Source organism: Somniosus microcephalus, chromosome 10 (assembly GCF_052327205.1).
Source record: "Somniosus microcephalus isolate GS21.2 chromosome 10, FLI_Smic_1.0, whole genome shotgun sequence".
NCBI classification, from domain to species: Eukaryota; Metazoa; Chordata; class Chondrichthyes; order Squaliformes; family Somniosidae; genus Somniosus; species Somniosus microcephalus.
In genome coordinates this window covers 74600377-74624365 of record NC_140996.1, presented here as the reverse complement: position 1 = coordinate 74624365, position 23989 = coordinate 74600377, and the positions used below count along the sequence as shown (strand labels likewise).

The 23989-nt window shown below is 45.3% G+C and overlaps 1 protein-coding gene across 2 annotated transcripts in view; it reads left to right on the top strand.

Annotated features, from left to right (window-relative positions):
• Positions 1-8234: 8234 nt before the first annotated feature.
• The window catches only part of nectin3b (nectin cell adhesion molecule 3b), a 338904-nt gene continuing 323149 nt past the window's right edge, over positions 8235-23989 (top strand). Inside the window, exon 1 of one of the 2 annotated variants that reach the window (XM_085998621.1) lies at positions 8235-8728. Coding sequence is in view for 1 of the 2 variants with exons in the window: in XM_085998620.1 (XP_085854746.1) it covers positions 8674-8728 (55 nt within the window). In the remaining variant the exon portion in view is untranslated. The remainder of the gene's footprint in view (positions 8729-23989) is intronic. The other variant, XM_085998620.1, reaches the window with a different exon arrangement.

Below are 23989 nucleotides of genomic sequence, written 5' to 3'. Positions count from 1 at the left end.
GGAGTATAAAAAGTGCAGGGGGATACTTAAAAAAGAAATTAGGAGAGCGAGGAGGGGCCATGAAATAACACTGGCGAGCAAAATAAAGGAAAATCCTAAGGTGTTTTATAAGTATATTAAGGGCAAAAGGATAACTAGGGAAAGAGTAGGGCCCATTAGGGACCAAAGTGGCAATCTGTGTGTGGAGCCAGAAGATGTAGGTGGGGTTTTAAATGAATTTTTTGCATCTGTGTTCACTATGGAGAAGGACAATGTAGACATAGAAATCAGACTGTGATATACTTGAACATATTAGCATCGAGAGGGAGGAGGTACTAGCGGTTTTAGCAGGCTTAAAAGTGAATAAATCCCCAGGCCCGGACGAGATGTATCCCAGGCTGCTGTGTGAGGCAAAGGAGGAGATTGCAGGGGCTCTGACACAAATTTTCAAAACCTCTCTGGCCACAGGGGATGTGCCAGAGGAATGGAGAACAGCTAACGTAGTATCATTATTCAAGAAGGGTAGTAGGGATAAACCAGGGAATTACAGGCCAGTGAGCCTAACATCAGTGGTAGGGAAATTATTGGAAAAAATTCTGAGGGACAGAATTAGTCTCCACTTGGAGAGGCAAGGATTAATCAGGGATAGTCAGCATGGCTTTGTCAAGGGAAGATCATGTCTGACCAATTTGATTGAATTTTTCGAGGGGGTGACTAGGTGTGTGGATGAGGGTAGTGCAGTGGATGTGGTATGCATGGATTTCAGTAAGGCTTTCGATAAAGTCCCGCACAGGAGACTGGTCAAGAAGGTAAGAGCCCATGGGATCCAGGGTGCCTTGGCACATTGGATCCAAAACTGGCTTAGTGGCAGAAGGCAGAGGGTGATGGTCGAAGGTTGTTTTTGTGACTGGAAGCCTGTGTCCAGTGGGGTACCGCAGGGATTGGTGCTGGGTCCCTTGCTGTTTGTGGTCTACATTAATGATTTGGATGTGAATGTAAAAGGTATGATCAGTAAGTTCGCAGATGACACAAAAATTGGTGGGGTGGTAAATAGCGAGGAGGGTAGCCTCAGTCTACAGGACGATATAGATGGGTTGGTCAGATGGGCGGAACAGTGGCTAATGGAATTTAACCCTGAAAAGTGTGAGGTGATGCATTTTGGAGGGACTAACAAGGCAAGGGAATACACAATGAATGGTAAGACCCTAGAAAAGACAAAGGATCAGAGGGACCTTGGTGTGCATGTACATAGATCCCTGAAGGCAGCAGAACAGGTGGTTAAGGTGGTTAAAAAGGCATATGGGATACTTGCCTTCATTAGCTGAGGCATAGAATATAAGAGCAGGGAGGTTATGATGGAGCTGTACAAAATGCTGGTTAGGCCACAGCTGGAATACTGTGTGCAGTTCTGGTCGCCACACTATAGGAAGGATGTGATTGCTTTGGAGAGGGTGCAGAGGAGATTCACCAGGATGTTACCTGGGCTGGAGCGCTTTAGCTATGAAGAAAGACTGGACAGGCTGGGGTTGTTTTCCTTGGAGCAGAGAAGGCTGAGGAGGGACCTGATTGAGGTGTACAAAATTATGAGGGGCATAGATAGGGTAGATAGAAATGAACTTTTTCCCTTAGTAGAGGGGTCAATAACAAGTGGGCATAGATTCAAGGTAAGGGGCAAGAGGTTTAGAGAGGTTTTGAGGAAGAACTTTTTCACCCAGAGGGTGGTTAAATTATGGAACTCACTGCCTGAAAGGGTGGTTGAGGCAGGAACCCTCACAACATTCAAGAAGCATTTCGATGAGCACTTGAAATGACATAGCATACAAGGCTACGGACCAAATGCTGGAAAATGGGATTAGACAGGGCTTGATGGCCGGCGCGGACACGATGGGCCGAAGGGCCTCTTTCTGTTCTGTATAACTCTATGACTCTATGACCACTTTGAGTACTGTTGGGGGGGATGGCTTATCAGAGGAAAGCAGCAGCAGCCAACTTCCTGGCACCAGGGGTGGCTCTGCTGCACAGGACAGGAGGAAAAAGAGGCGTAGAGCTATAGTAATAGGAGATTCTATTGTAAGGGGAATAGATAGGCGTTTCTGCGGCGGCAAACGAGACTCCAGGATGGTGTGTTGCCTCCCTGGTGCAAGGGTCAAGGATGTCTCAGAGCGGCTGCAAAACATCTTGGAAGGGGAGGGTGAACAACCAGTTGTCGTGATGTATATAGGTACCAACGATATGGGTAAAAACCTGGATGAGGTCCTAAAAGCTGAATATAGGGAGTTAGGAGGTAAATTAAAAAATAGGACCTCAAAGGGAGTAATCTCAGGATTGCTACCAGTGCCACGTGCTAGTCAGAGTAGAAATAGAAGGATATTTCAGATGAATACGTGGCTAGAGGAATGGTGCAACGGGGAGGGATTCAAATTCCTGGGAAATTGGAACCGGTTCTGGGGGAGGTGGGACCAGTTCAAACCAGACGGTTTGCACCTGGGCAGGGCCGGGACCGATGTCCTAGGGGGAGTGTTTGCTAGTGCTCTGGGGGAGGGTTTAAACTAAAATGGCAGGGGGTTGGGAACCTGAGCAGGGAGACAGAGGAAAGGGAGACAGAGATAAAAGCAAAAGATAGGAAGGAGAAAAACAAAAGTGGCAGTCAGAGAAATCAATGGTTTAAATCAAACGTGGCCACAGTAAATAATAATTCTAATAGGTCTAAGAGCGTTAAAAAAACAAGCCTTAAGGCTTCGTGTCTTAATACGAGGAGCATTCGTAATAAGGTGGATGAATTGGCTGCGCAAATAGAGGTAAACGAATATGATTTGGTTGGGATTACGGAAACGTGGCTCAAAGATGGCCAAGGCTGGGAACTCAACATCCAGGGGTATTCGATATTCAGGACAGATAGGCAAAAAGGAAAGGGAGGTGGTGTAGCATTACTGGTTAAAGAAGGAATTAACACAATTGTAAGGAAGGACATTAGCTCTGATGATGTGGAATCTGTATGGGTAGAACTGAGAAATACCAAGGGGCAGAAAACGTTCGTGGGAGTGGTATATAGACCTCCAAACAGTAAGGCGGAGGTTGGGGATGGCATTAAAAGGGAAATTAAAGAAGCGTGCAATAAGGGCACAGCAGTCATCATGGGTGACTTTAATCTACATATAGGTTGGACTAACCAAATTAGTAATAATACTGTGGAGGAGGAATTCCTGGAGTGTTTACGGGATGGTTTCCTGGACCAATATGTCGAGGAACCAACCAGAGATCAGGCCATCTTAGACTGGGTATTATGTAACGAGAAAGGATTAATTAGCAATCTTGTTGTACGAGGCCCCTTGGGTCGGAGCGATCATAATATGATTGAATTCTTCATTCAGATGGAGAATGAAGTAGTTGACTCAGAGACTAGGGTCCCAAATTTAAATAAAGGAAACTACGATGGTCTGAGGCGCGAGTTGGGTAGGATTGTTTGGGGAATGTCACGCAAAGGGTTGACGGTGGATAGGCAATGGCAAACATTCAAAGACCGCATGGATGAACTACAGAATTTGTTCATCACAGTTTGGCATAAAAATTAAAAAAAGGTGACTCAACTGTGGCTAACAAGGGAAATTAGGGATAGCATAAGATCCAAGGAGAGGACATATAAATTGGCCAGAAAAAGCAATAATCCTGAGGATTGGGAGCAGTTTAGGATTCAACAAAGGAGGACAAAGGGATTAATTAAGAAGGGGAAAATAGAATATGAGAGTAAGCTTGCAGAGAACATAAAAACTGACTGTAAAAGCTTTTATAGATATGTGAAGAGAAAAAGATTGGTGAAGTCAAGCGTAGGTCCCTTGCAGTCAGAATCAGGGGAATTTATAATGGGGAACAAAGAAATGGCAGATCAACTAAATACATATTTTGGTCCTGTCTTCACAAAAGAGGACACAAATAACCTCCCAGAGATGCCGGGGAACATAGGGTCTGATGAAAGGGTGGAACTGAAAGAAATGAATATTTGTAGAGAAATGGTGTTAGGGAAATTGATGGGACTGAAGGCCGATAAATCCCCAGGGCCTGATAATCTACATCCCAGGGTACTTAAGGAAGTGGCCCTAGAAATAGTAGATGCATTGCTGATCATCTTCCAACATTCGATGGAATCTGGAACAGTACCCATGGATTGGAGGGTAGCTAATGTTAACCCACTATTCAAAAAAGGTGGTAGAGAGAAAATGGGGAATTACAGACCGGTAAGCCTGACATCAGTAGTGGGGAAAATGCTAGAGTCCATTATAAAAGATGTAATAGCACAGCACTTGGAAAACAGTGACAGGATCAGACAAAGTCAACATGGATTCACAAAAGGTAAATCGTGCTTGACTAATCTACTGGAATTTTTTGAGGATGTAACTGGTAAAATAGATAAGGGAGAACCAGTGGATGTGGTGTATCTGGACTTTCAGAAGGCCTTCGATAAGGTCCCGCATAAGAGATTAGCGTGTAAAGTTAAGGCACATGGGATTGGGGGCAAGGTATTGACTTGGATAGAGAACTGGTTGGCAGACAGAAAGCAAAGAGTTGGAATAAACGGGTCTTATTCCGAATGGCGGGCAGTGACTAGTGGGGTACCGCAGGGATCGGTCCTTGGACCCCAGCTATTCACAATATATATATACTAGCTGGGGAGCCCCGCGTTGCGAGGGCAATTTCGGGGCACGAGGGCAATTTTGGGGCGTTTGGTCTCCCTGCCCCTGTGTGTCCCCCTCTCCCTGTCATGTCCTCTCCCTGTCCTATCCCTCCCTCCCCTCTCCCTCCCCTCCCCTCTCTCCCTCCCTCCCCTCTCTCCCTCCCTCCCCTCCCCTCTCTCCCTCCCCTGCCATGTCTCCCTCTCCCCACCCCACCCCTCCCCTCCCCCACTTCCCCGCTCCCCCCTGTCCCTCTCTCCGGCCCCTCCCCCTGCCTAGCGCCTGAGGTCCGGTGCCGTTGCTGAGGTCCCCCGCGTATCGCGCGGCTGATGGACGGCCGCTGTGTGCGGGCGGGCGGCGCATGCGCGGTGAGTGCGGACGGCGCATGCGCGGTGAGTGCGGGCGGCACATGCGTGGTGAGTGCGGGCGGCACATGCGCGGTCAGTGCGAGTGGCCCGCGGGAGCCGGCAAGGCCGTTAGCGAGCGGGAAACTTCGGGCGGCGCGCCCGCGCTCCGTCCGCGACACCTGAGAGGGGGAAGTAGAGAAAGACAGAGAGGGAAGAGGAGAAGGAGAGAGAGGGAAGAGGAGAGAGGGAAGAGGAGAAGGAGAGAGAGGGAAGAGGAGGAGAGAGAGAGAGGGAAGAGAGAGAGAGAGAGAGAAATGTTTTCAGCTTCAGGCCCCGAGTCCCCCCTGCGCGAGGGTGAGGAGGAGGGGGGGGGTTGCTAAACACAATATAAAACTCAAATAAATTGTTAATTAATTGCCTAACACATAATTGAAATATTTACCTTAGTTCCCTAACACACAGAAAGTGTGGGGGAAAAATTCGTGGAAAATCAAGATGGCGGCCACTCACCTCAGTTCAGAAGGATAAGGCCCGCCCACACACGCACCGATTGGTCGACCGGTCAGGTCACCGAAGCGTAGGATTGGTCAATCGTCGAGTCACTCGACACTCAACTGTAGGAAGACCTCGACGTCACACGGTCGCTAATGAGATGCTAATGAGCGGAACGCTGAACATTTTTGGGATACCGCGGGCGGGATTTTTGTCCGGCCGAAACGTAAATACGCCTATGACCGGTCCAGAATCGCAAGCTTTCTTTTGAGGCGACGCGCGCGTCGGTACGCTCTGTAACTTCCAAACGTATAGAGACCAGGCGGACAGACAGACAGACATCGGGACAGACAGAAGAGCCGCTTTATATATATAGATAAATGATCTGGACAAGGGAACTAGATGTAATATCTCCAAATTTGCAGATGACACAAAGCTGGGTGGGCATGTGTGCTGTGAGGAAGATGTCGAGAAACTCCAGGATGATTTGGACATGTTGGGTGACTGGGCAGAAACATGGCAGATGCAATATAATGTGGATAAATGTGAGGTTATCCACTTTGGTGGCAAAAACAGGAAGGCAGATTATTATCTAAATGGCAATAGATTGGGAGAAGGGGAAGTGCAACGAGACCTGGGTGTCCTTGTGCACAAGTCGCTGAAGGTAAGCATGCAGGTGTAGCAGGCGGTTAAGAAGGGAAATGGTATGTTGGCCTTCGTAGCGAGAGGGTTTGAGCACAGGAACAAGGATGTCTTACTGCAGTTGTACAGTGCCTTGGTGAGACCACATCTTGAGTATTGTGTGCAGTTTTGGTCGCCTTATCTGAGGATGTTCTTGCCATGGAAGGAGTTCAGCGAAGATTCACCAGGCTGATACTTGGGATGGCAGGAATGACGTATGAGGAGTGATTGGGTCGATTGGACTTGTACTCGCTGGAGTTCAGAAGAATGAGAGGTGATCTCATTGAAACTTAGAAAATTCTGACAGGACTGGACAGACTAGATGCAGGAAGGATGTTCCCGATGGTCCGGGAGTCCAGAACCAGGGGACACAGTCTAAGGATAAAGGGTAGGCCATTTAGGACAAAAATGAGGGGGAATTTCTTCACCCAGAGAGTGGTGAACCTGTGGAACTCTCTACCACAGAAGGCAGTGGAGGCCAATTCATTAAATATATTCAAGAAGGAGTTGGATATATTTCTTAAGGCTAAAGGGATCAAGGGGTATGGGGAGAAAGCAGGGACCGGGTACCGAATTTGGATGATCAGCCATGATCGCATTGAATGGCGGAGCAGGCTCGAGGGGCCGAATGGCCTACTCCTGCTCCTATCTTCTATGTTTCTATGTAGTTGGAAACGCAATTGCTACCACCACCTTTTTCAGGGCAACCAGGGATGGGCAATAAACATGTCTCTGCCCACATCCTAAGAAAAAATAAAATAACTTATACTGGAGATAAAAAGAAAACCCACAAATGTTATAAACAGAAAATGCTGGAAAGAGCTACATCAGTAGGTAACGGAAAGTGACGTGTTTCAGATGGATGAATTCCGATGAAGAGTGCCACACAAATTGTTAAACTGCTTTTCTTTTTCAAACACTAACCTGCTGTGCTTTAACATTTTCTGTTTCTATTTTGCTCTTATTAGTGATTGTCTTACAGGTTTTTCAATTTTTTTAAATAGTGTATTTCATCTTTCGTAGTGAGTTAGTCTATTTATCATGTGACCAGAAATTATTTTGAATTTTTATTAAATATTTTAAATTAATTTCAATGCTTGTTCATTGTAATCACACTTGGTTTGCATAATTAACAGTGATTTGAAATGTTCATAGACACTAGTTTTAACTTTAATATATGGGTTTAATAACCTTACTTCACACATGTAGAACAGATTAACTTATACATGCACAGCACACCTGGAATTGCAATATTCAGTACTGTGAAATGTCACAAATAGGCGCACTAGCAAGAATACTACAAAATATTGAATTACTGGCTTTGATCATTGCTTTTAGAACTATTGTAATCAAAATCATATTGCACAGAAATGCTTCTAATGCATTGGTTGTAGTAATTTCAATGAACGGTGATAGAACCTGAAGTAACTCAAGTTGAGGTGTAAATGATATTAAATATTTAAATTTTACTAACTGCAAATATAAAATCTAAGATATTTTTTGTATATTTTAAGTGGATTTACAAAATGTAGACAAATTACATAATACATCAAAATAATTGTAAATATACAAAAGTGACATAATTCATGTTCATAAACAGCTGAATCCATTTCAACGCCGCTTAAAATCTAATGAAAATAATTAAAATTGCCATACAAACCACTATTTTAAGTCTACTTAAGGAGTCACTATTATATTTTAATCATAACTACATTTTTCAAAAATGCCACGCATTTTGACTGCCGTTCTACTTCGTACTGAGGAAATTGATACATTTGCATTTTATAAATGCCTGAAGTTCACATCCTTCGAGGACCGAAAGATGATTCCGAAACCATGGCATTCGCGCAGCGTCACTTTTACAGTTGCAAACATTTCTCTAAATACTGTTCGACATTATTAGACATTCACAGGACGTTACTTTGAAAGACCTAACAAACGTGGTTAGGGTTACGAAGCATGCTGTGCAAAACTAAATGTCTTTTGATTGCCGAAAGATCACCTCCTCCTTTTAAAGGGGGCACATTTTTAACGATAAGTTGGCTGTTTTTCTCACCCAGAACAAGGGCATATTTCGTCGACGACCCCTCGCAGCACTGTTTGCTTAGTCGATGCGTGTAGAAAGCATGTTTGGCTGGAACAACCCAAGAGGATAAGGAAAGAAAGGGGGCGCGATTCACATTTTGATAGCAACTTTGCAATCACACACGCACAGAAATTCAGATATGGAAGAAACCCACCCCCACTGAAGCTGACCTAGAGAGTGTGAAGCAAAGAACCGAACCTGACAACATGGTGTGCGAAAGCGTGCATTTATTAATAGGGGTGCGGCCCGGGTGGGTGTGTGCATTTGCTTGGTGTTGTGGCTGGCGCCTCCTTCCTTTGCAGACTCGGAGGGTCTGGCTCGCAGTCCCAGTCCGCTCTCTCTCTCTCGCGCTGCCTGGGTTGCCAGGCTCGCCGCTCGCTCGCGCTCTCTGGTTGCCAGGCTCCCCTCGACTGGGTTAAAGATGGCGGGGACCGAGCCTCCCGCACCGTTATTGCTCTTGCTGCTGCTGCTGTCGGGTAAGGACCCGTTGCTTTTTACGATGTGGTATCTACTGGTTTAATTTATTGATTATCCCGGGCCTCCGCTTTCTCTCGGACTCTGACACAAAAGTTTTGTCAGATTCCTCTCTCTTGCTGGCCGCGCTGTGGGAATCCCGGGAGGTGACAGCGGCTCTGGTCCGGTCCCCAGCGCAAAAAATCCAACTTTTCTTTTCTCTCTCAGTCCGGAGTTTCGTCTATGTTTAATCGATTGAAATACATACACATATACACATACACACACACACACGAGCCTGCCATTACTGGTATCTGAATTTTAATCAAAACTTTTTTATGTGTTTGAGAGAGAAAATTCATTTAAGAATTTGAGATTTTTTTAAAGTAGATTTTTTTTTTGTTTAAATGTATTTAATTGGTGTTTGATCTGTTTAGCGGTTGTTGGTTGTGGTTTGAGGTTGTGTTTGTTGAGGTTTGTGGGGGGGGGAAGGCAGGTAACCCAACCCGGCCCAGCCCGGTGTCATGGTGACCACTTTTTCCTTTTACAAAAAGGCAGCTGCTTGTCAATTACCAGCTTGTCTGCAAATTTCTGATTGAAACGCACCCCGGGAAACTGCTCTCCAAGAGTTGCTCCAGCATTTACTGTGTTAAAATATATATTATTACTTGGGTATCACCGGAATTTTTTCCACAAACTATTGTTTCTGTTGTACCCAGAGCAGACGAGTGTCTGCACTGAACATACATTACAATTGTGGTTAAAAGCGAGTGTGTCTTTATATCAAATTTATATTTGTCAGAATCTTGATTTGTTTCTTTGGGAATAAATCTACTTTTAAAATGCAACACCTGAAGTACTTTTTTACTTTATTGTGATTAGAGCTAAGAAAAATCTTAATTGAAGTACGTCATGTACCTTGAGTTCCACGCTTTGCAAGGTGGTTATAAAATGGGCAATACATTTACAGTACAGTGCAATGAACAGATTTGTACAAAGTTCAAATACAAGGTGGAGACTTCCTGCTAATGGGCAAGGTTCTAGATAAGATTTAGTACCCAGTCCATGAATTCAGACAATAGGTGTACTGTAATGCTCTAATCATAATTACTGTTCTTTCTTTACACTGTAAAGCATTTTGTTTGTCCAATGATGCTTCTAATTTCAATATAAAATAAATTAGCACAGGAGGTACGATATACAATTGCACCATGTGCAGGGCTCAAGAGTCAGTTTATTTTTTTTAATCATAGATTTGTCCTAATGGTGCTTATTAGCATAATTTTCCTGTTTGCAGTTAACAGAACTGAAGCTGTATACTGCTGTGGTGATATGAACATTTGTAAAAGGTGGTCAGATTTCCCTTCCTACCCCAGTGTGTGTATTATGACTGTCATGGTTGGGGCATCCAAGTGTTCACATATACATTGAATCTGTTTTGGGGTATGCTGTGACCAATATTAAATGTTTTCTTTCCCTGATTTATCCATGTTAATTAAATACGCACAATACATTTTATGTAAAAAAAAAAGTGAGGGGGTGTTTAGTTGATTTTTTTTTCTACTTTTGTTTCTGCACAGTTAAGACTTAAACTTAGCCATGTGTCAAATGGATTTATAATATCGTGACTGGCTAAATCCAACAAGTGGGACCTGCATTTTCACCGCTTCCGTTTCTGCAGTGCTCCTCAAAGACAGAAAGATGTCTGAATGATTCATGAGGTGGAACATGAACAAGTGGGCACCAAGGAGGAATAGGGTTAACTGAAAGACTTGAGTCGAGGGCAAAGGCACAATTGAAGAGAATTTAAAAAAATCTCAAACCAGGTGCCTACTTTGGTCAATTTACATGGTTTCCATATTTATTTAGTACTCTGTAATCCCTCTTAATACAAAAATGGCTGATTTCCACAAAAAGTGGAATTTACTGTACGATTGAGTTATTTTCCATATAATTTCAGTATTAAGATGCTTTGCATTGATCATGAGCTGTAAAAGGTGGGGAGTGGCAGTGCACAGCTGTTGAAGTGTTGGTGTAAACCATCAGTTTAGTTAAACATTAGTGTTTAAACTTTTGGTCAGCTAAAACAAAACAGGCCTTGCTTTCCTTCCTATTTTTAGGAAAGTTTAATTTTTTTAGCGTCGCTCTTGCAGGCCAGTACTTATCTGGCACAAATCTGCAAGGGTTCTTATGAGTCTCGTAAAGTGGATTGCAGTAGGCTGATCTGCCTCCTGGAATACCATACTTACAGAATATTTAAAACCAAAAGCTCTCCACTTATCATTAATGGCAGGAATATTAATTCCCACTTGCACTTGTTGGATTTAGTCATTCATGATATGTTTCAAATCCATTGGAAAGGAAATATCATCACTCTGTATTGGTATCTTCAAGCATGGTTTGGGAAATGCATTGTGCACCAGGATTGATTTTCAAAGATAATAGTTCCAGCAAACAGTTAAAGATGGTATATTGGGTACGATCAAACAGCTGTAGTGTAATAAGTCATTATAGATATGAAAAGTGACACTAGTACGCTGACTATGCAGCATTTTCATTAGTTGTACATAACGGCTTGCATTTCGTTCCTTACATCAAATATTTGTGTTTAAGCTTCACAAAATGTTTAAGCTTCACAAGTTGATGGCCCTTTCCTGGCAAACACACATCCTTCAGTTAATAAAACTCACTGGGCCTAGACCACAGTACATAATAATGACATGCATATTTTAGTAGTACCATTGCAAATCTAGCTGCCCTACAGTATTACTGTAGCCATTGGGCAGACAGGTTTGCTGTTGTTTTCCCTTTACACCTGTTGGTGATTTTTGGATTGATTCCTGCTGACAGACTTTGTTGGGACAGTTGTTCTGCAAGCACAGCTGTGTGGATTGATTGCATGCAAACCTGCTCCAAAATGTAGTTTCACTGAAAAGAAACCTTTAAAAAATATTTGAGCTATGCACATTTTGTAACTTGTTGTAATGCTGCAACTCTGAGCATGTCGTTAATTGAATTGGCTATAATTTCTTCAAGTTGCACTTTACTAAAAGTACAAGAGATTCTAAGAGATGTAAGATCTATTACAGTTGGTCAGTATTTTCCAGAAGATAAAGCTTCTTTGCTTAATTGTAGCTGTGTATTGAAAGAAAACCAAATAGGTTTTTAATGTTTAGCTCGTGTGGATCTATTTTTTATGTCAAGCTCATTTAAACCATCCATTAAGCATGAGGTGATGGCTGCTTTGTCGTTCTGTGTGGCGTATATCTTCAAATAGAGAGCTTCTACTCCGTCTTAATTAAGTGCCTCATTAAAATTATTTTCAGTAGAATTTTAGCATTGGGAGTGTTTTGGAATTTGATAACTAATTTGTCATTTTCATTACACGTAAACCTAGGAACAGGAGTGGGCCATTCAGCTCTTTGTACCGGTTCTGCCATTCAATCAGATCATGGCAGATAAACAATTATTTTTCTAATTCCAGTAAGAATTTTGAATCTAAATAACAAATCTTGTATTTTATTTGCTGATTTTGCCCAGTAAGCTCACCAAAGGACAAAAGAGGGAATCTCAGAAGCTGTGCACTGGGATACCTGTTTATGTTATAGATAGAATTGGTTTTATTCATGAAAAAAATTGGCAAATTTCATACATTTCGTGCAGTGGACGTAAACGATTCCAGCAGGGGATTTCTCCTAGTGACCGGGCGAACTTTTATCACTCAAGTAATGCCACCATAATTAAACAACTATCTGGTCATTTATCTCATCGCTGTATCTGGACCCTTGCTCTGTGCAAATTGTCTGCTGTATTTCCCTACATTACAATAGTGACTACACTCCAGAATGTCTTCATTGGCTGTGAAGTACTTTGGTACATTCTGAGGTTGTGAAAGGTGCTATATAAATACAAGTTTATTTGTTCTTCTGTAGCTGCATTCAACAATTCTGATAGAAGTCTGAGAGACCAAAAGAACCATAACCACTGTGTATTTGTGTCTCTTTCTCTCCCCTCCCCCCACTCAAACTCGTACTTTCACAGGAATTCCAAACCAAAGGTAGGCTTTTAAACACAAGTTGGTGTTGCTTAACCATTATTTCTTGTCTTTTCTATTTCTTTCAACTTGGTGACCTGCATTGTGAACCGTGGCTTTTTTACCTAGACTTGCTACTTTTCTTCATATGACTTTTGACCTTAGTTTTAAGGATATCAAAATATTACACCAGGTTTATTTTTATATAACATTTATATTTTGAGCAACTCTTTGAATTTTCTTTTTACGCATTATTGATTGCAATGGTGATTCCTTTCTGTTTGAAGAACATTTTTTTACTTGGGTCAGCATGGCAATTCTGAGGAAAGTATGGCAGTATCTGTCACGTGTCAATAATGTAATATTTCTATAACAGAAACCCAGTGCATTACAAAAGGATTTTGAAAGCTTTCATCAAAATGAAGGAAGCTTTTTGTGATAATGAGTTTCATCTGGTATTTTTGTAATGTGTATATAGTGTTCAGATATTCAAAAATCTATCGTTGCATGACCTGTCTCATTCCTTCTCTTTTCGCCCCCTCCCACCTTCCCCCCCCCCCCCCCCCTAGATTTAGTGGAAAGCCACTTTTTTTTCTCCAATGTGTTTAGTTAAAAAGCTATTGTTTCTTGATAGTTTTACTTAACACAGAAATATATTGTATATTTTGATGAAGGATTGGAAGAGTTATGGCATCACATGATGCCATTTACCATCAGCTCCTGTATTTGTATCCTTTTTATTACCTTTTTAAGGCAGCTTGTACCATATTCATTGCATATATTAAAAAAAAAAGTGATTGAGAGTTTAAGATGCTATTTTAATCTTGAGCTGCTATTGCGCATTCACAACCCATTTGAGTTTTTTCATTGTGGCTTGGTTGAGTAAGTGCCATATAATTTACTGTCACCTATCTATTATCTTATATGTAACCTCGCTGAGCTGAGCACTGAAAGTCATTTTAACCTATTAGTGCAATGACGAGGGTAGACTACTGAAACAATGCACTTTCAGAACACAGGGAAAAAATAAATTGCAGACACACGTTTAAGTGATCTGTCCACAAGGGAATTTTAAACTAACCATCAACATCATTAGATTGGCACAGCTGTAATTTATAGCAAGCCAGGTTTGGAATTTGGGCTTTTCCCCAACAATTTTCTCATGTTCACAGCTTAACTAAGCAGACCAAATCCCTTGTGAATGGGAGTGAATGCACAAGAGCCTAGAGTTGGAGGGATGGAGAGTTCTGGGGTGTGGTTGTTATACTGCAGGTGGTTACAGAGACACAGAGGGGCAAGAGCATGAAGGGATTTAAATATGAAGATGCAGATTTTAAACTTGCAGCATTGGGTGACCGGGAGCCAATCTAGGTTGGCAAGAACAGGAGAGATGGGTGAGGCGGACTTGGTGAATGGGATAGGATAGGGGCAGCAGAGTTTTAAATGAGCTGTAGTTTACAGATGGTGGAGGATGGTAAGCTGGCATGGAGAGCATTGGAATAGCTCAATCTGAAAGTGATAAAGGAATGGATGAGAGGTTAAACAGCAGATGGGATGAGGCAAGGGCAGAAGTGGGCAATGTTATGGAAGTGGAAGTTGGTGGTCTTTGTAATGGACAGGCTATGGGGTCATTTTTGAGTTAATCGTTGGTCAACCTTCTTCCATCTATGGTTCACAATGGTATAGAGTTATACAGCACAGAAAGAAGCCCTTCGGCCCATTGCGTCCGCGCCGGCCATCAAGCCCGGTCTAATCCCATTTTCCAGCATTTGGTCCGTAGCCTTGTATGCTATGGCATTTCAAGTGCTCATCCAAATGCTTCTTGAATGTTGTGAGGGTTCCTGCCTCTACCACCCTTTCAGGCAGTGAGTTCCAGATTCCAACCACCCTCTGGGTGAAAAAGTTTTTCCTCAAATCCCCTCTAAACCTCCTACCCTTTACGTTGAATCTATGCCCCCTTGTTATTGACCCCTCTACTAAGGGGAAAAGTTCCTTTCTATCTACCCTATCTATGCCCCTCATAATTTTGTATACCTCAATCAGGTCCCCCCCTCAGCCTTCTCTGGTCCAAGGAAAACAACCCCAGCCTGTCCAGTCTTTCTTCATAGCTGAAGCGCTCCAGCCCAGGTAACATCCTGGTAAATCTCCTCTGCACCCTCTCCAAAGCAATCACATCCTTCCTATAGTGTGGCGACCAGAACTGCACACAGTACTTCAGCTGTGGCCTTACCAGCATTTTGTACAGCTCCATCATAACCTCCCTGCTCTTGCCTTCATTAGCCGAGGCATAGAATATAAGTATCCCATATGCCTTTTTAACCACCTGGTAAATCTCCTCTGCACCCTCTCCAAAGCAATCACATCCTTCCTATAGTGTGGCGACCAGAACTGCACACAGTATTCCAGCTGTGGCCTAACCAGCATTTTGTACAGCTCCATCATAACCTCCCTGCTCTTATATTCGATGCCTCGGCTAATGAAGGCAAGTATCCCATATGCCTTTTTAACCACCTTATCCACCTGTTCTGCTGCCTTCAGGGATCTATGTACATGCACACCAAGGTCCCTCTGATCCTCTGTCTTTCCTAGGGTCTTACCATTCATTGTGTATTCCCTTGCCTTGTTAGTCTGTCCAAAATGCATCACCTCACACTTTTTTCATGCTTTGAATAAGCATGAGACACATGATAGTGGAGTATACAGAACAAACTTGATTCCTATATAAGATAGATCAATCTGTACAGTACAAAGGAGTAGCATTGGGTTTCTCCTCTTTCCAGCTCTCAAACTAACTCTGGAAATCCATCCTCCTTTATACATCTCTGTTTGCCTAATTCAAAGGTACATTTCCCAGATAAGACCTCATGATTTATCTGTTTTCGGATCCTTTCAAGAACAGCTTATTTATGTAAACCGTCTTAGTTGCTTACTTCAAAGGTACTTTCCACAAACAAGACTTTCTCGGATCCTTTCGAGAACATTTTATCGACCACTTATTTACCTAAACATTCACTCTATACCATGGTTAATAAATATGTTTATTACACTAATCACTAAAGTAATACATTAACCACTCATGGCTAATGTTGTCCCAGTCACTAATTTCTTTGCACAGACATTTCTTGTAGATAATCAGACATTTGGAGCACCCTGCTGTTTTCCTGTTTATCCTTAGAAAGTCTGTAGATCTATGACCAGTTATAGTTATACAGGTCACTTTGACTCTTAACTCTTAACTCTCCAACATATCCAACGGTCATAAGCTTAGCTCAGGGCTGAATAGGATGCCAAAGTTGTGAACAATATGGTTCAACCTGAGAAGATGGCTGGGAAGGAAAATGGAATTGGGGGGCAGGCAGGCAGGCAGGCAAAGAGAATGGCTATGGTTTTACCATTGTTTAACTGGAGGAAACTGCAACTCGTCCAAAACTAGATTCAGACAAGCAGTCTATCAGCATAGAGACAATGGAGGATTGAGAGAAATAGAGGTGAAGTGGAGCTGAGTGTTGTCAGCATTCATGTGGAAGCTTCGGATGATGCTGCCAAGATACAGCATGTAGCTCCGGAAGTGGAGGGGGTCCAAGAATAGATCCTTGGGGACTCCAGAAGTAATGGTGTCACGGTGGGAAGGGAAGCCTTTGTTGGAGATCCTCTGGCTGTGATCAGATAGGTAAGGGTGGAACCAAGCGAAGGCAGTGCCACTGGGCTAGTCAAGAGGAGAGGTGTTGGTGTGATCAAGCATTCAAAATGCTGCAGAGAGATCGAAGAAGACGAGGGATAATGCACCATGGTTACACTCAGAGGAAATCATTTGTGACTGGTTAAGCTATTTTGGAGCTGTGACATGGCAGAAACCTGATTGGAGAGATTCATGTGGAGGTGTGGGAAGGATGGGCACAGATTTAGGAGGGGACAAGATGTTTGAGGACTTTGGAGAGAAAAGGGAGGTAGGATATTGGCGTGGTAGTTTGCAAGGACAGCAAAGTTGAGGGTAGTTTTTTTGAGGGAGGGAAATTATGGTGGTTTTGAAAGGAAGGGGACCATTTACAATGTCAGCTAGCATAGCGTCTAAGATGGGAAGTTGGGTAGCCAGCAGTTTAATAGGAATGGAGTCAAGGAAAAAGATTAAAAAACAGGACCGCAAAGTTAGTAATCTCAGGATTACTCCCAGTACCATGTGCTAGTGAGTATAGAAACAGGAAGGTAGTGCAAGTAAATGCATGGCTAGAGAGGTGTTGCAGGAGAGAGGATTTCAGATTCTTGGGGCATTTTGACCGGTTCTGGGGAAGGGGCACCCGTACAAGATGGACGGGTTGCACCTGAACAAAGCCGGGACCAGTGTTCTTGCTGTTAGGATTAACTAGTACTGTTGGGGAGGGTTTAAACTCATTTGGCAGGGGGAGCGGAACCAGAAAAGAGCAGAAATAAGATCAGAGGACTGAGAGCTTTAAACAGCAATAAAATTAGAAACATTCCAAAAATTGCAGGGACCTGATTGAGGAAAATAGCAAAAGTATTAAAGCGTACGTACGTCGATATCTGTCGTGTAACTAATAAGGCTGGTGAGCTGCAGACAGAAATTGCTACATGGGATTATGACGTTGCATTAACAGAGGCATGGTGCAGACAAGGCCAGGAATTGGTTCTTAATATTCCTGGTTACCAAGTATTCACTTGGTGTGAGAGTATTGATTAAGGATGATACAGTTCTAAATAGAAAAGATATACCAGATGGTTCTAGTACAGGTTGAGCGTCCCAAATCCGGAGTTCTGGAATCTGGACTCCGGGACAATTGATGGCAGGGGTCCGGAATCCGTAAAATGTTCTGGAATCTGGACACCCTGAAGGAGGCTTACCAAAAACGCAACCTGGGCCCAGGCATTTTCGGACTCGGCACGTGTTTCTGATGTCTGAAGTCCGGAAATATCGCAACCTGGGCTTGGGCGTTTCGGACTTCAGACATCAGAAATACGTTCTGAAGTCTGGGGAAAAACCTGAAAACCGGCTTGGCCTCGGTCCCGAGGTTGCTGGGTTCGGGACGCTCAACCTGTACTGAATCTATTTGGCTTGAGTTGAGGACCAGAGGGGTAGCTGTTACATTGTGCAGATTTTTTTTATAGAGCGCCAAACAGTGAGAAGGAGATGGATGAGCAAATTTGTCAGCAAATTTCAAAGGTGTGTAACAAAAATAGCGTAGTAATATTAGGAGACTTTAATTACCCTAATATAAAAGCAAAATACTGCAGATGCAGGAAATCTGAAATAAAAACGGAAAATGCTGGAAATACTCACCAGGTCAGGTAGCATCTGTGGAGAGAGAAAGAGTTGACGTTTCGGGTCGATGACGAAAGGTAGATTGGAAAAGGCGATTGCAGGGTAAAGCAGTAACGGAGCAATGGAGGGAATTCCAGGAAGAGTTAGTTCAGGTGCAAACAAGGCATAGAAGAAAAAAGGTAGAGCATCCAAAGCTAATGTACTCTGGATGACAAAGGAAATAAAAGTTAAAATAAAACAGAAAAAGGAGGCTCATGACAAATACCAGGAGCAAGATTCAGTTAATAACCAGGAAGATTATGGAAAGTACAGGAGGAAATTGAAGAAGTTAATATGGGAGGCAAAGAGAGGTTATGAGAAGATTAGCAGGCAACATTAAAGTGAACTCTAAAATGATGTGAAGGTGAGGAGGATCCAGTTGTCATGGTCCATGTAGGAACCAATGACATAGGTAGAATTAACAATGAGGTTCTGCTGAGGGAGTCAAAATTAATAAGCCGAACCACAAGGGTAATAATCTCCTGGATTACTACCTGAGCCATGTGCAAATTGGCATAGGGTCAAGCAGATCAGAGAGTTAAATGTGTGGCTCAAAGAGTGGTGTGGGAAAAAGGGGTTTCAATTCATGGGGCACTGGCACCAGTACTGGGGAAAGAGGGAGCTGTTCCGTCGGGATGGGCTCCACTTGAATCGGTCTAGGACCAGCGTCCTGGCGAATCGAATAATTAGAGCCCCAGGGGTTTCTTGACAGTTCGAATCCTGCCAATTAAGCCGGTTGCGTTTTTGGGGTTCGCGCTTTGTGTCCTTTGGGGCCTGCCATCGCCACTTGGTCCCAGTCTTAGAATCTGCGAAGATTCTTCAGTTGGGTGGAGTCCGCAGATGCGGTAAGGGCGCGGTTGTGGATTTGTCTGGGTAAGTACCTTCTTTCCTTCGTTAGAAATAGGGAATAAAGTCTTTGGGTACTTTAGCTTGTAGAGTGGAAAACTTCGGGTTTTGTTCTTCTGGTGGTGGTCTAGTCGTCGAGTTTTGTTGCGGTTCGGTTGGCGGTCTTCGGTGTCGGCTCGCGAGTGTCCCTCTGCTTCTTTAAGTTTCGAGTGTCCCTGCCCGCTTCTTTGAGTTTTGAGTAACCTTGGTCCCGAGCGTGTGCCTGCTTGCCCTTGGTTATTGGTGGGCCTACAATTATACTCTTTCTAAAGAGTTTGTTATCTGCGCGCCAAATCAGGGTTATTTCTTTGTCTAATTTTGGCAGGCTCGTTTAAGGTGATTATAGTCGTTCACCTTAACTGATCTTTTGGGTGGTTGTCCCGTTGCTAAATGGTCTTTAATGTCTCTGTGTTTGTTATGCATAATGTAAATCGGTATCTTCCTGGCTTGGTAGCCAGTTTAAACTGTAAGCGATTATATATGCATAGTCTTGATGGCTTTACGTTTGTGCAAGATTAAGTCGTTTCCTGAGTTGATTTGTCTTTAAAGGGAAGAATGTGTGTTCTGTCTCCTTTAGCTATCTGGCTTGAAATCACAAATCAAAGCTGTCTGCCACAGTTTTGAACTTGACATGCTGTTTGCAGGGTCCGTCTTTAACCTTGCAGGTCTTGCCATGAAGTCCAAAAGCCATTTCCTTTTAGGGTACCCTTGTTAATAACTTGTCCTTCAGGGTCCCTTGTTAATAATAGCAAAATACTGCGGATGCTGGAAATCTGAAATAACAACAGAAAATGCTGGAAATACTCAGCAGGCCAGGCAGCATCTGTGGAGAGAGAAACAGAGTTAACGTTTCAGGTCTGGGATCCTTCATCAGAACTGGAAAAAGCTGGAGATGTAACAGATATTAAGCAGGTGCAGAGACAGAGGGGGTTAGGAGGGGAGGAAGAAATTGAAAGAACATCCTGTACTTTTGTAAGAGGCAGGAAAGATAAAATGTTGCAAATGGGAATGGCAAAAATCATACTGCATGAAAAATGGGGGCAGGGATAATTATCTGAAATTGTTGAACTCAATGTTGAGTGGGCACTTTGCAGCCTGCCGGAATCGAAAGATGAGGTGCTGTTCCTCGAGCTTACGTTGAGCGTCATTGGAACAATGCAATAGCCCGAGGACAGAGATCAGAGTGGGAGTGAAGCGGTGAATTAAAGTGACAGGCCACCGGAAACTCGGTCACCCTTACGGACTGAACGGAGGTGTTCCGCAAAGCGGTCGCCCAATCTGCGTTTGGTCTCCCCAATGTAGAGGAGACCGCATCGTGAGCAGCGAATACAGTATATTAAATTGCAAGAAATACAAGTAAATCGCTGTTTCACCTGGAAGGGGTGTTTGGGGCCCTGGACAGTGGGAAGGGAGGAGGTAAAAGGGCATGTGTTGCATCTCCTGCGCTTGCACGGGAAGGTGCCAGGTGAAGGAGCAGGGCTGTTGGGGGTGATTGAGGAGTGGACCAGGGTGTCGCGGAGGGAGCGGTCCCTTCGGAATGCTGAAAGGGGAGGTGAGGGGAAGATGTGTTTGGTGGTGGGATCACGTTGGAGGTGGCGGAAATGGCGGAGGATGATCCATTGAATGTGGAGGCTGGTGGGATGAAAGGTGAGGACAAAGGGAACCCTATCGTGGTTCTGGGAGGGAGGGGCAGGGGTGAGAGCAGAAGTGCGGGAAATAGAACGGACACGGTCAAGGGCCGTGTCAACCACGGTAGAGGGGAATCCTCGGTTGAGGGGAAAAAGGAAGACATGTCAGAAGCACTAGTATGGAAGGTGGCATCGTCCGAACAGACGTGACGGAGAAACTGGGAGAATGGAATAGAGTCCTTACAGGAAGCGGGGTGGGAGGAAGTGTAGTCCAGGTAGCTGTGGGAGTCGGTGGGCTTGTAGTGGATGTTTGTCGAAAGCCGATCGCCAGAAATGGAGACGGAGAAGTCAAGGAAGGGAAGAGTCGGAGATGGACCATGTGAAGGTGAGGGAAGGGTGGAGATTGGAAGTTCTCACGATGCCACCTTCCATACTAGTGCTTCTGACATGTCAACCGAGGATTCCCCTCTACCGTGGTTGGTTAGCTCTTTTTTGGCCAGCGCAGACACGATGGGCCGAATGGCCACCTTCAGTGCCGTAAACTTCTATGATTCTGTGATGAGAGTGAGGAAGTCTTACTGAAATTGTATCGGGTTTTGGTGAGACCACACCTGGAATACTGTCTGTCCTATCTAGCGGTTCCTTCCGTTTGTCTGTCCGGCTATACACTCGAAAGTTATAGAGCGTACCTACACATGCGTTACATCCAAAGAAAGCTTACCATTCCAGAACGGTCATAAGCGTATTTACTTTTCGGTCGGACAAAAATTGTTCGCACATTATACAAAAAAACCTTCAAAATTCCACTCATTATCCGCTCATTAGCATTGACTGACGTCAAGGTCGACCAATCCTGTGCCGTCATCATTCACCAATCCTACAGTTCAGTCACCTGATGGTTGACCAATCGGTGTGTGTGTGGGCGGGACTAATCATTTTCATCTCGGGGATCTGGCAGCCATTGCCTCAAGCTAAAAACCCCATTGCCTCAACCTAAAAATATGCTCATCAAGGTTGGTATCTTTTTTTGAAAAACATTTACCAAAAATGTTTTATAAGTACTTTAACTTTCATCTTTTAAGGTATTAAAAGCTAGAAATGTTTAGCTTAAAAAACAGTGCAAAACGGGCCTAGGCTTCTCCAACTGCCGACAGCCCAAATCCAGTCCCAGGCTTCCGGCCCACACACCCCCAGGCCCAAAAAAGCCCTGGAAACTGCTGACAACCCAAATCCAGTCCCAGGCTTCCGGCCCACACATCGACCAGGCCCAAGAGGGGGGACAGACAGGGGCAAGGAGACCGCGCACCCCAAAATTGCCCTCGCACTGCGGGGCTCCCCTGCTAGTATAATATATACTTGCACTAGCTGGGGAGCCCCGCGTTGCGAGGGCAATTTTGGGGCGCTTGGTCTCCCTGCCCCTGTGTGTCCCCCCTCTCCCTGTCATGTCCTCTCCCTGTCCTATCCCTCCCTCCCCTCCCCTCCCCTCCTCTCCCTCCCCCGCTCCCCTCCTCTCCCTCCCCCGCTCCCCTCTGTCCCTCTCTCTGGCCCCTCCCCCTGCCTAGCGCCTGAGGTCTGGTGCCGTTCCGATAGCGGGAATGCTGAGCGGCGGCCGGCGCCGGGAGCGGGCTGTCGCGGGCAGCGCATGCGCGGTCAGTGCGGTCGGCGCATGCGCGGTCAGTGTGGGCGGCGCAAGCCCCCCGCGATTTCCCGAGGCTCCCCCCCCCCCCCCCCCCCGCGATTTCCCGAGGCTCTCCCCCACCCCCCCCCCTATTAAATTGTTATTCAATTCCCTAACACATCATTAAACTATTTACCTTAGTTCCCTAACACACAGAAAGTGTGGGGGGGAAAAAATTGTGAAAAATCAAGATGGTGGCCACTCACCTCGGTTCAGAAGGATAAGGCCCGCCCACACACACACCGATTGGTCGACCGGTCAGGTCACCGAAGCGTAGGATTGGTCAATCGTCGAGTCACTCGACACTCAACTGTAGGAAGGAACCCGCCGTCCGATTGGTGGACCTCGACGTCACACGGTCGCTAATGAGCGGAACGCTGAACGTTTTTGGGATACCGCGGGCGGGATTTTTGTCCGGCCGAAACGTAAATACGCCTATGACCGGTCCGGAATCGCAAGCTTTCTTTTGAGGCGACGCGCGCGTCGGTACGCTCTAACTTTCAAACATATAGAGAACGGACAGACATCGGGACAGACAGAAGAGCCGCTTTATATATATACTAGCTGGGGAGCCCCGCGTTGCGAGGGCAATTTTGGGGCGCTTGGTCTCCCTGCCCCTGTGTGTCCCCCCTCTCCCTGTCATGTCCTCTCCCTGTCCTATCCCTCCCTCCCCTCCCCTCCTTCCCCCTCCCCTCCCCTGTCTCCCTCCTTCCCCCGCTCCCCTCTGTCCCTCTCTCCGGCCCCTCCCCCTGCCTAGCGCCTGAGGTCCGGTGCCGTTGCGAGAGCGGGAATGCTGAGCGGCGGCCGGCGCCGGGAGCAGGCTCTCGCGGGCGGCGCATGCGCGGTCAGTGCGGGCGGCGCATGCGCGGTCAGTGCGGGCGGCGCATGCGCGGTCAGTGCGGGCGGCGCATGCGCGGTCAGTGCGGGCGGCGCATGCGCGGTCAGTGCGGGCGGCGCATGCGCGGTCAGTGCGGGCGGCGCATGCGCGGTCAGTGCGGGCGGCGCATGTGCGGGCGGCGCATGCGCGGTCAGTGCGGGCGGCCGTTAGCGAGTGGGAAACTTCGGGCGGCCCGCCCGCGCTGCGGCCCCGACACCGTGAAACCTGAGAGGGGGAAGTAGAGAGAGACAGGGAAGAGGAGAAGGAGAGAGAGGAGAGAGGGAAGAGGAGAAGAGAGAGGGAAGAGGAGAAGGAGAGAGCGAGAGGGAAGAAAGAGAGAGAGAGAGAGAGAGAAATTTTTTGAGCTTCAGGCCCCGAGTCCCCCCTGCACGAGGGTGATTGGGGGGGGTTGCTAAACACAATATAAAACTCAAATAAATTGTTAATTAATTACCTAACACATCCTTAAAATATTTACCTTAGTTCCCTAACACACAAAGTGTGGGGGAAAAAATTGTGAAAAATCAAGATGGCGGCCACTCACCTCGGTTCAGAAGGATAAGGCCCGCCCACACACGCACCGATTGGTCGACCGGTCAGGTCACCGAAGCGTAGGATTGGTCAATCGTCGAGTCACTCGACACTCAACTGTAGGAAGGAACCCGCCGTCCGATTGGTCGACCTCGACGTCACACGGTCGCTAATGAGATGCTAATGAGCGGAACGCTGAACGTTTTTGGGATACCGCGGGCGGGATTTTTGTCCGGCCAAAACGTAAATACGCCTATGACCGGTCCGGAATCGCAAGCTTTCTTTTGAGGCGACGCGCGCTTCGGTACGCTCTGTAACTTTCAAACGTATAGAGAACG